The sequence below is a fragment of the Strix uralensis genome, chromosome 9 (genome assembly GCF_047716275.1).
Source record: "Strix uralensis isolate ZFMK-TIS-50842 chromosome 9, bStrUra1, whole genome shotgun sequence".
NCBI classification, from domain to species: domain Eukaryota; kingdom Metazoa; phylum Chordata; class Aves; order Strigiformes; family Strigidae; genus Strix; species Strix uralensis.
In genome coordinates, this window is record NC_133980.1 from 12,354,767 (window position 1) to 12,367,440 (window position 12,674).

Here is a 12,674-nt window from a genome sequence, read left to right on the forward strand (position 1 = left end):
CCCACGCAGCCCAGCCCTCCCCTCACAGCAGTGTCGTGCATTGCCCCATAAACACCACAGACACAGGAGATACAAACTGTAAAACAACTGTTGAAAGATGCGTGTGCAAGCCCAGCGCAGCGCTGCCTCTGCGTGGAGTGAAGCAGGGCTTCCCTGGGGGCAGCACAGCATGAGGAGCCAGTTTCTGGGGGCTTTTCCCCAGAAAAGCCCTGCTCAGCCTAAATCCAAGCTGTGGTTAGCAGCAGCAGCAGCAGCGACTTGGACTTACTGCTGAGCACAGTGGTTGTAGAAGAGGTTTCTGGCAGGCATGGGCACGCTGTGGATGGGCTCTGGCAGCTGCCAGCAAACTCGTGGCAGAAGGAGGGCCCTGCACAGACCCGCGGGGCTCTGGCAGCTGCCTCAGCACAGCAGCTCAAGCAGGGGGTGATGGCACAGAAAAGAGACCTGCAAAACCCTGGAGCTTGCTGCCGTTACAGTGAGCCCTCCAACAGCACTGGGGTGATCCTGGCCGGGGTGTAAGGTGCAAGCTGGCGCCTTGGCAAAGGTGCATCTGCCCCCAGCATAGAGGGGCACGAGCAATCTCAAGGCATGCTGTGCCCATCACTGGGAGGGCGTGCGAGGGGCGTAACGACGCTCGAACTGGCCTACGTCGAACTTGCGCTTGCAGCCGGCGTAGTTCATGTAGCGAATCTTCCCAAAGATGGCCCGCTCTGCCCAGCCCTGGTCGTGTATGCCACAGATGGACCAGAGGCAGCCTGCCAGGTGTGGGGATGGAGCTTCAGCTCTTCCCCCTTGCTCGGAGGCAACCAGAGAGCAGGTGGGATGTGGGTGCAAAGAGGATGGGCTGGAGCATGGGCTGGGTTGTCTGCAGAGAGCACCCCCCTGCCCCCGCACAGCCTTGGCCATTGTAAGACCCCCCTTCCCCATTCCCCTATCCTGTAACTTGCCTACGTATCCATTGGGGTCCCTGCCATCCAGCTCGTAGCGGTCGTTGAGGTAGATGGCAAACTGCAGGGCCTCCTCAGGGGAGCGGGTCCACTCCAGGATCTTCTTGGCCCAGTACATCCGCAGGAAGCCGTGCATCTTGCCCTCCCGGACCATTTGGAGCTGGGGGGAGACAGCCACAGCGGTCGGTCCGTGCCAGCTCACCTCTCCCCCTCAGGAAAAGGCTCAGCATTTTGCAAGCAAGATGCAGGGCACTACCTGGGCAGCATTCCAGAGCGGATCATGTGTGGCCCCCTGCTCCAGCTCCTGCAGCTTGTAGAGAAAAGGCCTCTTGTCTTTGGCGTGGAGCTTCAGGGTGGTTTGTGCCCAGTTGTAGGCGCCTGTGAGCAAGAGAGATGAGGAGCAATGCTGAGCAACCCGCTCCTGCAGGGCCCCGAGGAAGGGATGGAGAGTTGGGCTACTGAGGGTACTGTGCCCTGGAGGCACCAGCCTTGAAGAGGGCATCTGCAGCTCCTGTCCTACCTCCAGAAGGTACCAAATGGTGGCACATTAGTGTCCCCACAGCCCCTCTCCTAGCAGAAATGGGATTGCCAAGTGGGGGTGACCAGCTGGGTACCAGCCCAGCCCCCAGTGTTGCTCACCCGACCCTGGGTGCTACCTTGCACGCTGTCATAGTTCTCATTGTAGTAACAAAAGTTTTCAGCCAGCTCCCGCCGCACCACGGCCTCCTCTATGAACGCATCCACCGACTCCTTGTACTTGCCCCGGTGCTTCTGCACCTCCAGGATGGCTCGTTGGGTGGAAACCTGACCTGGGGATATGGGAAGGGAGCAACTCAGGCTGCCAGTCCAAGCCACTGTGCTTGGTCCTGCTGCAGAGCGGGAAGCCTGGGACACTCACCGAAGTGGAACCACGGGGACAAGTTGCTGAGCGCTGCCTTGTTGGGATCATTCCGGTGGGAGCCGAAGGATTTCAGCCGCTCTGCAATGAAGGACTGCAGCACAGCCAGCCCTGTAGCCGTGCCAGGGGTTGCCCACTCCACCTCCTTCACCGTGCGGTCCACCTGCAAGCTGGAATAACAGGCCTCCCAAGCGATGGGCTGGACGGCGACCAAGCAGCATGAGTGCATTTGCAGACACTCTTCAGCCAGAGCTGCCCTGAGTGTTACATCCCCTGGATGTCCCCAAACCAGCAATTCCCCAGCTCATGTCACCCTTCTCCTCTTAACCAGCCCTGCATGGCAGAATTGGGAATTGAATGAATTAGGTAGGAACCTCCCGACCCCAGGGTATCCCCACCTCCACACTACCTGTGCGTGACCTCAGGCAGGTCACTGTCCCCATCCCCTGCCATCCCCTCCCAGAATCACCAAGCAGCTGTGAAACTCTCTGGGACTGGCTGTGAGTGGGTATGGAGGTGTCTCCTTGCTGGTACCTCTGCTGGGCAGGAGGGGGGATATGGATGACGAATGACGGGGGGGAACTCGGTGAGGAACTCTGGGAGCTGAGTGTGGATCTTGCCCCGGATGGTCCTGGCACTGTACTCCTGCTTGGGGGAGGCAACCCAGCAGGGCACGATGTTGTGGGCATCAACCTGGGAAGCAAATCCATGGAGGAGAGTGTGAACAGGAGAAACAAACAGTCCCAATGACATAACACACATGCTCCCTGCTCTGGGAACTCCAGCACACCTCTGCAGGTGCAAAATACAGGAGATAAGTTTCTCCCATGTCTCACCAGCCAGAGTTTTCCTCTCCCACAGCGCAGGCACCCACCTGCGCAAAGGGCACATCCTCTGGCAACCGCTCCCTGACATCCTCCACCCACTGCCGGGGGAGGCGGAGGGGGCAGAAGTCTGTCACCAGCCCACCCACTCCATGCTCCACCACAAATGCAGGCAGCACGTCCTTGGCATAGCCCAGCAGCAAGTGGAAGGGGATGTTCAGCTCTGCGCACTCCTGCAGCGAGGGGGGAGAGGGCTATAGGATGGTTCATGCTTCTTCAGTCCCCATCCCACCACCATCCACTGAAGGGATGGATCTGCCTCCCCCCTTCCCCAGGAGCCCTGTCCCACCCAGCGAGGGCATCCCCTGGGCGGCTGTACCTCAGCCACCTCCTGCAGGCCCCTCAGCATGAAATTGTAGTGGCGGATGGTGGCATCCAGGAATTTGGGCACCAAGCAGAAGCAGATGTGCAGAGGCAGCTCCTGTTTGAGGGCCAGGCGCTGGGCGTAGAGGAAAGCCCAGTTATCTGGGAAGAAAGCACACGGGGCAGTGCTGGGGGGATGATGAGGGGATGGATATGGGGTTTTGCAAGAGGAATCCCCCCAGTCCCCCGTGCAGAGGGGGGACAAGCTCCAAGGCCTACCGTGGGAAAGGACCAAGGGTTTTGCCACTCATTGGAGCTCCCCTTCCCGGCCCCCTCCACCAGCTGGTTCGCACCTTGCACCCGCTGGTCCCGGGACATCCAGTAAAGGATGCACCGAGCATCATCCTTCAGGTCTGAGCCCCGTGAGACGAGGCGAACCCGCTTTTTGTTGTACTTGAACTCTCGCACTGATGGGGCCGCCCTCCGCCGGGCCTCCCGCACCTCCTCTTCTTCCTCCTTCCTCCTCCGAGACACGCGTGGCAGCTCCGTGGCCTCGGCCTTTCGTTTCCCTTGTCCCCGCCGCATTTTTAGCACTGCCCGGAGCAGCGTGGTTGCGTGGGACCGCTGCGAGGGGAAACGGAACCGCACTGAGCTCCCGGTGCTTTGCCCATCCCGGTCCCCGCTCCTCCCCCAGCGCCCGGGAGATGCTGGTACCCTGCCCATCCCGGTTCCCGGTCCGCTCCCGGTGCCCGGGGATCCCCGTGCCCTGCCCATACCGGTCCCTAATCCACTCCCGGGGGCCCTGGTCGGGATTCCCGGTCCCGGTTCCCGGTCCCTACCTGGCAGCCACGCGGCTCTCCGGGTGTTACACAAGCCGGGGGCGTGGTTTTTTGGGTTTTTTTTGTTGTTGTTCGTTTGGTTTGGTTATTTTTTTCTAAGGGGGCGTGTTTATGGGCGTGTCTTTGGTGGAAAGGGGCGTGACATCCCCTCGGAACCCCCCCCCCCCGCCGCGTACGGGAGCCGGTGCTGCGTCGATGTCCCCGGCGCGCCCGTGGGCGCGCCGGGGACATCGGCGCAGCACCGGCCCCCGGGAGGGGGGGGGCAGTGCCCGCCGGTGCCTCCTCTCCCTGCCCCCGGGAAGGAGGAAGCGTCTCCGACCACTTTCAACCATCACTCGGCTGCGTAGTTCCCCGCTAGCACCATCCCCACGCGGGGAATGGGGGTGCTGGTTCTGGATATGGCTGGGCAGAGAAGAGGGATGTCCCTGCCCCTGCTGTTGAGTTTTGCCGTGCTGGATGTCATGCTGGGTAAGGGCTGAGCGGGATGGGGTGTTATTCGTGGGGGGTGGAGAAGTGGGGAGCATTGCTCCCTAGGGTGGGGGGGTGGCCCCGGAGTGGCTTCACCCACAGAGGTGAAACACTGGGGGTGCTGTTTGCTCTCCGACATCTCAGCCCCGTCCCAGTGAGCAGACAGGGCTGCGCTTTGCAACACAGGAGCGACAAGCTTGGCTTTATTTTTTTTGCCTCTCATCTGTGTCTCTGTCCGGGCAAAGAAGACCTTGGTCCCAGCTGGACCCCCTTGCTGAACCTCGGTCCCTGCTGGGCTCATTGCCTTTGCTACATTGCCCAGCAGCACCAAAGGGCCCTGCCCGAATGGCAGCATCACCAGGATGTCATAGGCCTGGAAAACTCCAAATGCTGTCCTGATGTTTGCACTTGACTCAAAGCAAGAGCACTGTTGAGTCGAGCCCAGGGAATAAATCTGAGGCTTGTACCTCCTGCAAGCCTCGAGCTATAGCCATAGGTCTCCTCCTCCTGCATCCTTCAACCCCCCTCAGAGCTTTCGTGGGTCGCTGCACATCTCTAAGGACTCTCTCTGAGCTGCAAGCTGGGATTTGTTCCTCTATGGCCCCCCTCCATGGGGCTGCTTCCCCCGTTGTCATTATTTACACCTGGTGCTACCAATTCCTGACTCTCTGCAGCAGGGACGTTTGTGTAAACTGCTGCTGCTGCAGTTCCAGCCCATCTCACAGTCACCAGTTCAGTCTCACGGTCACCAGTTCCTGCAGGGCTCTTCCCGTCAGGCGGGTTTGTCTGACTTCCTCCAGGGATGGGTGAAGGTGGTGGAACAGGTCTTAGTGCTGGTGCCTGCAGGAGTTTCTGCCCTGAGATCAACTACGCCCATGGCTTGTTCCTGCTTTGTCAGCCAGGGGGATTTACACGGCCTGCCTTGCTGATCTCGTTGCTGTTCAGGGCATCCACATGCTTGATTCATGCAGGATGGTGAATCCCCACTCCTGACAATCCATGGCTGATGTGTAGCTCAGGGAGCTCGTGGTAGCCCAGAGAGTTCATGGTGGTGGTGATGCTGTGCTGTCCTGGGCACAGTCTTTCATGGCCAGCCCTTGCGCACCTCATTCTCCCCCTCTTTGCAGGGACCACCGCCACAGATGTGACAGTTACCATGTCCCCGACTTTCCCTACTTCCTCAACACCCAGAAAGACCACGGCACTGCTGCCCACCACCGCAGCCCCCCTCCCTCCCTCCAGCCCTGAAACCTCCACCCCAGAGGTACTGTCAGACGCCTTCACAGTCAGCGCTGCAACACCTCGGGGCAGCAGCCCGGCAGCCTCCAGCATCCCTGCACCGCAGGCAAGGGGCAGCGCAGCCCACAGCACTCCTGGGTTGCCTGTCGACACCATGGTGCAGCCTGACCCCCCCCCAAAAGTGCTGGGGCTCACCAGTGGCATCCCAGATCCAGCCCTCATGGCCACAACACCTAACTGCGAGGAGACGACCATCATCACGTCTGTGGGGACCAGCACGGCCCTGGCTGTCAGCTCATTTGGAGTCGAGACGAGCATGCTGCCTCCCCCCACCTCTACTCTTCTCCCCTCCACCTGGGTGGGCACCACACTTGGTACCAGCACCCACCAAGGGCCAGCCATGACCATGCCGCTGGGCAGCACATCCCCAGGGACCGGCAGCGCCTCTTCTCCCACTGCACCAGCACCGACAGCTGCTTCGGATGAGCCCTTGACAACATCAGACACCATGGCCACCCCCGTTACAAGCACAGGGATCCCGGGAAGCACCCCCATCCCCAGCCAGCTGGCTGGGACCACTCCTGATACCTCCACTCTGACAGCACCTGAGACCCCCGGTGCCACCACGGGTGAGTGCAGCCACAGGGTCCCCGGGGGACAGGGGCAGGGTGACAAACCCCCGTGGGATCTCCCGTCCTGCTCCTGCCAGGCACCAGGCTACTTCACCCGGGGGTGGCCGCCGCGTATCTAGGCTCTGCAGGCCAGCGGGTGGGCCCCACGCCACTCCCCGTGCCCCGGCCGGGCTGCCAGCTCCCTCACACCCCACGCTGCCGAGCGGGGCTGCTGCGCTGGTGGTGCTGCTGCATGCCTGTACCCCAGCGGTGTGGCTGTACCCCAGCTGTACCCTGGCTGTGTGGCTGTGCCCGTGGGAGTGTGACTGTACCCCGGTAGTCCCCCCAGGCAGCCGTGCCCTGGCAGTGCCCCTTCCTGGGCAGCCTACAGTATGAGAGCACCCCAGGAGAATGCCTGTACCCCGGTAGTGCCCTCTGCGCCTGTACCCTGGCAGCGCCCCACCTGTACAGCAGCAGGGTGGCTGTGCCCTGGCAGTCCTCTGGTGTGCCTGTCTGCTGCGGAGCTCCTGTACCTTGGCCCAGTGCCTGCAGGAGCCTCCGACTGGTCCTGTCCCTGACCCTGACGAGAAGGAAGCAGCTCCGGCTGTCAGCAGTGTTTCAGCCGTGACATGCTGTGACATGGGGAAGTGATGCCTGTATAGACAGCCCAGAGGACAAACCCTCAGCCTGGAGCACGCCCTTCCTGAGCGCTCCCTGTTCTCTCGGCCAGTTCCTCGCGCTTAGACAGAGCAGGCTGTTGTCTCCCAAGGGCGTTGGTGCTGGGAGCCACCACCGAACACCACCCCTGTGGCGGAGCACAGGGACGGTCCCAGGCAGTCCAGCTGCTTCCCTGGGCTTTTTCCCATTGTCACCGTCCCCTCAGCAGGCAGAGGACAGCACGGTCCCCAGCTGCAGGGACCTGGTCTGCTGCAGTGGTGGCCCTGCTGGCCTGCCCTGCCTGTGGCTCCTGGCTGCTCTGGGTCCAGCCGTGCAGCTGATGTCTGCTCGGCATTGCGCCCATCCCTGGAGTGTCTGTGTCGGGTGGAACACCCCACTTCGCTGCCAGCACCTGGGCAGTAAAAGGACCCACCTGGATTCTCCTTCTCTGCCGGTCAAAGGAGACCCAGATACCCCAGTTGCCAGGGCTATGGTGAGCTCTCGGAGTGGTGCCTGCAGGGGGGCATCAGCTCCTGCTTGCTTGGACATGGTCAGGCAGAGAGGGGGGCTGCCGCTGCCCCTGCCCCTGCTGCTGCTGAGCCTCACCAGCCTCGCCGTGCTGCACCTCACGCTGGGTAAGGGCTGAGCGGGATGGGGTGCTCTCTGTGGGGTGGGTGGCGAGGGGGGCGCGTCATTCCCCAGGGTGGGGGGGTACTTCGCCTCCAGCAGGTGTTTGTGGGGTGCGGTGGGTGAAACACTGAGGGTGCAGTTTGCTGTTTGCTAAATGGGAAGCAGAGGTGGACTTACAGCTCCTCCTCTGTGTGAGGATGAGGCCCTTCAGTGCAGACACCCACCCCAGCATGGGCTGGGACCAGACCTTTGCCCTTCTCTGCATTATTATTTAACCAGCTGCTGCCTGCAGCAGCTCAGGGAGGGAGCGGCTGCTGGGAGGCTGTGGGAGTTTCTGGTGGGGTTGGCTGAAAGCAGCCATCAGCTTGTGCCTTTGTTCCCCATCCCCATGTGAGCAGAGCCCCAGACTCACTGGGTTTGTGCTGGGATCACTGGGGAATCCAGCCTGGCATCTCAAAGCCACCACCTCACAAGCACCTTTGACAGAGGCCTGGGCAGCCAGGCTGTTTTGTGCATCTTTTGGAGAGGGTTACAGATGCCTGGGCTTCCCCAGGGGCAGTACACTGCCCTGGCATGGGATCCATGTGGGCAGAGAGGACAGCCTTCCTGCATCCTTCAACCCTCCCCCCAGAGCTTTCGTGGGTCACAGCATGTCTCTTAACAACTCACCCAGTGTGCAAGCTGGGATTTGTTCCTCTATGGCCCCCCTCCGTGGGGCTGCTTCCCCCGTTGCCATTATTTACATCCAGTGCTATCAGTTCCTGACTATCTGCAGCAGGGACGTTTGTGTAAACTGCTGCTGCTGCAGTTCCAGCCTGTCTCACGGTCACCAGTTCCTGCAGGGCTCTTCCTGTCGGGCGGGTTTGTCTGACTTCCTCCAGGGATGGGTGAAGGTGGTGGAACAGGTCTTAGTGCTGGTGCCTACAGGAGTTTCTGCCCTAAGATCAACTACGCCCATGGCTTGTTCCTGCTTTGTCAGCCAGGGGGATTTACACAGCCTGCCTTGCTGATGTCCATACAGGGCATTCACATGCTTGATCCATGCAGGACAGTAAATCCCCACTCCTAGTGCTCCATGGTTGATGTGTAGCCCTGCATAACTCGGGGAGCTCATGGTGGTGGTGATGCTGCACCATCCCCAGCACAGCCATGGTCTCAGCCTTTCACGGCCAGCCCTTGCACACCTCATTCTCCAATCTCTTTGCAGGGACCACCACCACAGATGTGACAGCAACCGTGTCCTCAACTTTCCCTACCTCCCTGACATCTGTGGAGACCTCGACGCTGCTGCCCACCACCAACTCCACCTCCACAGGCACCCTCCCTCCCTCCAGCCCTGAAATGGGAGCCTCCACCCTGGAGAGGTCCAGCACATCCTCGGGGATCAGCAGCGCCTCACCTCCCTCTGCACCAGCACCGACAGCTGCTTCGGCTGAGCCCTTGACAACCCTGGCAGACACCACAGACACCCCTGTTATCAGCACAGGAGTCCCTGGGAGCAACCCCGCTCCCAGCCAGTCATCCAGGACCACGTCTAGGATCACCCCTGGCATCTCCACCATGACGATGGGGCTGACACCAAGCACCCCAACAATATCTGGGACCGTCAGCACCCCTGCAGACCTGCCAACAACGCTGCCGGTCTGCCCCACCTCCACGTCCAACACCAGTAAGTGCAGTGCCCCGTGGGCATTGCCACTGCCCCAGCACTGATGGCTTTGGGCTTCCAGGGACCAGTGCAGAGGGTCCTGGAGCCCCACTGCTTTTGCCATGGTCTCAATACAGGGCCATTGATGCTTTGTGGGACATGTGGTTTGCTGTACTGGTGGAGGGTTGTTCTTCTGACAGTGTAGGGTGTCCATGACATGGTTAACCTGGGAGGAGGCCCTGTGTCTGTGCCAGCAATCCTGGGGAGAGACCCCTGGATCCTTTGGCGCAGCCCAAGGTTCAAAGGCAATAATTTGAGCCACATTTTTTGTCCCTAGGTGCATCTTACCTCTTCCTGTCGCTGCGGCTAACAGTCCCCCTGGACCTGGGAAATACCACGGTGCAGGAGCTGCTGTTGTCCCAGGTGAAGTGTGCCAGGAGGGGGTGCCACTTTGCATCTGACAGCCATGGTCCAGCCAGCCAGGGAGGGTCCCGTAGCCAGCAGGAGGGGAACTTGCATTGAATGTCACCCAGAGCCCTTTCAGATGTAGGGGAGACCCTCCTTTGGCTGCTGTGGTCCAGGATCAGGCCCCTGCTAGGTGGGGAGTGGGGGTAGGAGACCCTCTCCGACACGGTTTGACAGCTGTTCTCTCCCCGCAGCTCCGCAGGTACCTGCAGACAGCGTTCCCGTGTGCTGGCCTGGCGGTGGGGTGGCGAGGGCACAGGAGGACCTGACAGCTGCTCCTCGCCTGACCGGCACCCACACAGACTTCTGTTCCCTTCTGCTCCCAGCTCCTTACTCCATGGCAGTGCAGCCCATTGGGGTAACCTGTACAGCTCCCCTTGAACCTGGGACCCCCCATCCTTCACTGCGCACCCTCACATGAGCCCCAGTGCCCTCCATGGGCTGGGGTGCCCCTGCCCTTTCCCACGACCTGTCTGTAGAGCCTGAGTCATCCCACCATCCTGCACCAGACCCAGCTCCCACAGTGGGACCCCCCCCCACTGCTGCTGGGGGGCTGGGAGGAGGGGACCCTGCAAGGACTGGGCCACAAAAGCCACCCTGGGGACTGATGGATGAGAGAAAGGAGACCTGGAGCCCCCAGTACTGTTGTGCCCAGGGCACTTGGTGTCAGCACTGGTGACATTTGAAGTCTGCAACCCAGGGAGGCTGCGGTGCCCAAGGTCTTCAAGAGATGCTCCATGGCAGCTTCACATCCAGAGTGGGCCAAGATGGAGCCTGGGGTGGCTCTGGTCAGGAGGCAGGAGAGGAAAAGAGCTCCCCTATCCTGCCTGAGCCCAGTCCTGGGCTGAGCTCCTGAGCCCAGAGGGCGAGCGCAGCGCAGAGGGCGAGTGAAGACAGAGCCCTGCACACCAGCTCTCCCCGGCTCACCTGCGGTATTGCTGACACATTCCTGCCAACATGGGCTGAGCAGCAGAGGGAAATCCCACACTTTCCGTGGCAAAGATGGCTTCTTTTTTCTCCTAGTTGCCTTCCTCAGTTTTCAGCTTCACCATCTAGCAGAGGTACTGGCAAGGGAAACCACATGAATCCCAAAAGCTTCGCAGCAGAGAGATGGCCTTTAGGGCTGTCCCCTCTTGGCAGGGGCCACTGCAGAAGTTCCCAAGGACAGCTTGGCACCCTGACAGGCTGGGGGTCCCCACTTTGGTGCTCTCGGCCCCATGACACCCCATAGCTGCCAGGGCAGCTGTGTGCACCATGGGGCCGTGGAAATCCCGTGGGCTGTGCTCCTTCCCTGTTTTTTTCCAGTCCCCAGCTAAGGAGACGGCCGCAGCGTCTGTCCCCCTGCAGCAAAGTCATTTATTAACTGATTAATTAGCCAGATAAAATCCAACCGAAGCAATTATTAGCCTAAACAAGTCACCTCACCAGGAGATTGAAAACTGAAATAATTAGCAAAATAGTTGTGTTGTTCGTCAGGGGTTATTTTCGGCTGATTGCTGCTCCTTGCTGGCAGCCTGCGCCACGCCGGCACAGGGAGGGCTGGGAGGGGGCACATGGAGCTGTGGGATGCCAAACCTGGGGATGGCTCCCGGGCTCCGTGAGTTATCACATAGCTGGGAAGAAGCCAGCAACCGGACAGGATGGGGAAAGACACCCTGGGATCACCCGGCTGCCTGCCAGCTCGCTGGGGCTGGGAGAGGCTGGGCTGAGGCTGGAGGCTGAGCCCAGGCAGCACATCAGGATGCTCCCATTTGGGATGCCCCTTGCACCCCAGGGTTGCCTCTTTGCTCTCAAAGATGCTGCCTGGCTTTTGGGGGCTTGTTGGAGCCATAGGCACTGAGAGAGATCCCTTATCACCTGGGCAGGGAGCTGGGGAATGGGGCAAAGCCTGCTGGTATGGGTCCCCATGCTGAATGCCTGGTGGGGTTCTGGGAAAGAAATCCTCGTGCTCTGCCTACGCTGTGGAGCTGGGCCAAGAGTCCTCCCACGCCACATCCCACTGGGCTGCTTTCTGCAGCTGTTGAATCCATAACTTCAGACCCTGGGACATGGCCAGGGGCCAAGGCTGGGGTAATGGAGCCAAACTGCGTCACAAAAGGAGGAAAAGGTCCTGAAGTGCCGGGATGAAAAGGTGACCGGGGCACTTGCTGTTCCCTGCTGGCATGGCTGCCTTCCACCACTATTGTGGTTGGGGGCTGGTAGGGGGAGGAGATGCTCCGGTGCCACTAAGCCCCTCTGCCCCCCAGCCTGGGAGGGAGAAGAATGGGACATGGCTGCCATGGGGATGGTGGGCACTGCCAGGGTGTTGGGGACACAGAGCTCTGACAAGCTCCTGACACTGCCCATGCTGTCTGTGCCTGCCACCCTTGAGGATGTTGGCCACCACCTTCACCCCATGGCTGTTTGACTATCATGGACCCCTGACTGGAGGGGGCCCTGGGAGGTCAGATCTGGGTCCCACTGCTCTTCAAGTCCGTGAATAATTTCTCAGCCTCTTCACTAGTAGCTTGCTCCCATCTATCAGCATTGTCCGAAGGAGCAGACCCTGCGCCCAGCAGGACTGTCACCTTCGGAGGGCCCAGCAGCATCACGGGGCATGTGTCTCAGGTCCCTTGTGATTCAGGTGTCCCTTCCAGTGCCCCCCTCCCCTTCACCCCTGCCGGTGGCTATAGCCCAGCTCACACTGCCCAGCAGGAGGGTGTTGCAACACGCCTGGCTTGCCAAGTCATCCAGAACCTGCGGGGTTGATGGATAACCCAGTTCTCCCCACCACCACCCCCTGAGCCCTCTCCAAATGCCCTTGCCAGGAGGCCAGAGCGGTGCCGGTAGGAGATGCTGGGATCTCCGCAGGGCTGGAACAACCAGCCCATTAATTCCAGGAAGGCTGATAAGGCACCGTGCTGTGCCATGCCGTGCCGTGCCAGATGGTGCAGAGTCCCTGGGTGCTGGGATTCACGGCACTCCCCCCCCAGCTGCAGGCTCCTGAGGGGCTCTGGTGCCCATACGATGCTTTGGTCCTTGATAACTGCGGATGACACTTATCCTTGCAGGAGCATGCGGCTTGCAGGACCTTGGTTTCAGGCAT

The 12,674-nt window shown here is 60.7% G+C and overlaps 2 protein-coding genes across 4 annotated transcripts; one reads left to right on the forward strand and one right to left on the reverse strand.

The window, feature by feature from the left end:
- Positions 1 to 70: 70 nt before the first annotated feature.
- Positions 71 to 8,671, reverse strand: LOC141946922 (deoxyribodipyrimidine photo-lyase-like). Of its 3 annotated transcripts, XM_074877329.1 has the most exons (11): positions 8,146 to 8,671; positions 6,723 to 6,843; positions 3,386 to 3,656; positions 3,049 to 3,194; positions 2,720 to 2,902; positions 2,380 to 2,538; positions 1,846 to 2,044; positions 1,604 to 1,756; positions 1,204 to 1,325; positions 952 to 1,107; positions 71 to 795 (listed from the first exon to the last, which is right to left on the reverse strand). In XM_074877329.1, exons 2-11 carry the CDS (start codon positions 6,828 to 6,830, stop codon positions 601 to 603), a joined length of 1,692 nt encoding a protein of 563 aa, XP_074733430.1. In that variant the 5' UTR covers positions 6,831 to 6,843; positions 8,146 to 8,671; the 3' UTR covers positions 71 to 600. The 3 variants fall into 3 exon arrangements, with proteins under 3 accessions (XP_074733430.1, XP_074733431.1, XP_074733432.1); XM_074877330.1 differs by lacking the exon at positions 8,146 to 8,671 and having other exon boundaries at positions 71 to 755; positions 948 to 1,107; positions 6,723 to 7,476; XM_074877331.1 differs by lacking the exon at positions 8,146 to 8,671 and having other exon boundaries at positions 3,534 to 3,656; positions 6,653 to 7,476.
- LOC141946923 (uncharacterized) lies at positions 4,101 to 11,048 on the forward strand. Its single transcript, XM_074877332.1, has 5 exons — positions 4,101 to 4,339; positions 5,467 to 6,207; positions 8,684 to 9,145; positions 9,462 to 9,547; positions 9,784 to 11,048. The coding sequence occupies exons 1-5, from the start codon at positions 4,249 to 4,251 to the stop codon at positions 9,856 to 9,858; spliced, it is 1,455 nt and encodes a 484-aa protein (XP_074733433.1). The 5' UTR covers positions 4,101 to 4,248; the 3' UTR covers positions 9,859 to 11,048.
- Positions 11,049 to 12,674: the final 1,626 nt, after the last annotated feature.

Bases quoted from the DNA above. Each gene is read 5' to 3' on its own strand.
- LOC141946922 (XM_074877329.1), bottom strand. From the start codon at position 6,830: ATGTCACAGCATGTCACGGCTGAAACACTGCTGACAGCCGGAGCTGCT. The intron at 2,045-2,379 runs GTACCAGCAAGG...GTCGCCGTCCAG, and splicing joins CCCCCTCCTGCCCAGCAGAG to CCCATCGCTTGGGAGGCCTG. The intron at 796-951 runs GTAGGCAAGTTA...GTTGCCTCCGAG, and splicing joins GCAGGGACCCCAATGGATAC to CAAGGGGGAAGAGCTGAAGC.
- LOC141946923 (XM_074877332.1), top strand. From the start codon at position 4,249: ATGGGGGTGCTGGTTCTGGATATGGCTGGGCAGAGAAGAGGGATGTCC. The intron at 4,340-5,466 runs GTAAGGGCTGAG...CCCTCTTTGCAG, and splicing joins CGTGCTGGATGTCATGCTGG to GGACCACCGCCACAGATGTG. The intron at 9,548-9,783 runs GTGAAGTGTGCC...CTCTCCCCGCAG, and splicing joins AGGAGCTGCTGTTGTCCCAG to CTCCGCAGGTACCTGCAGAC.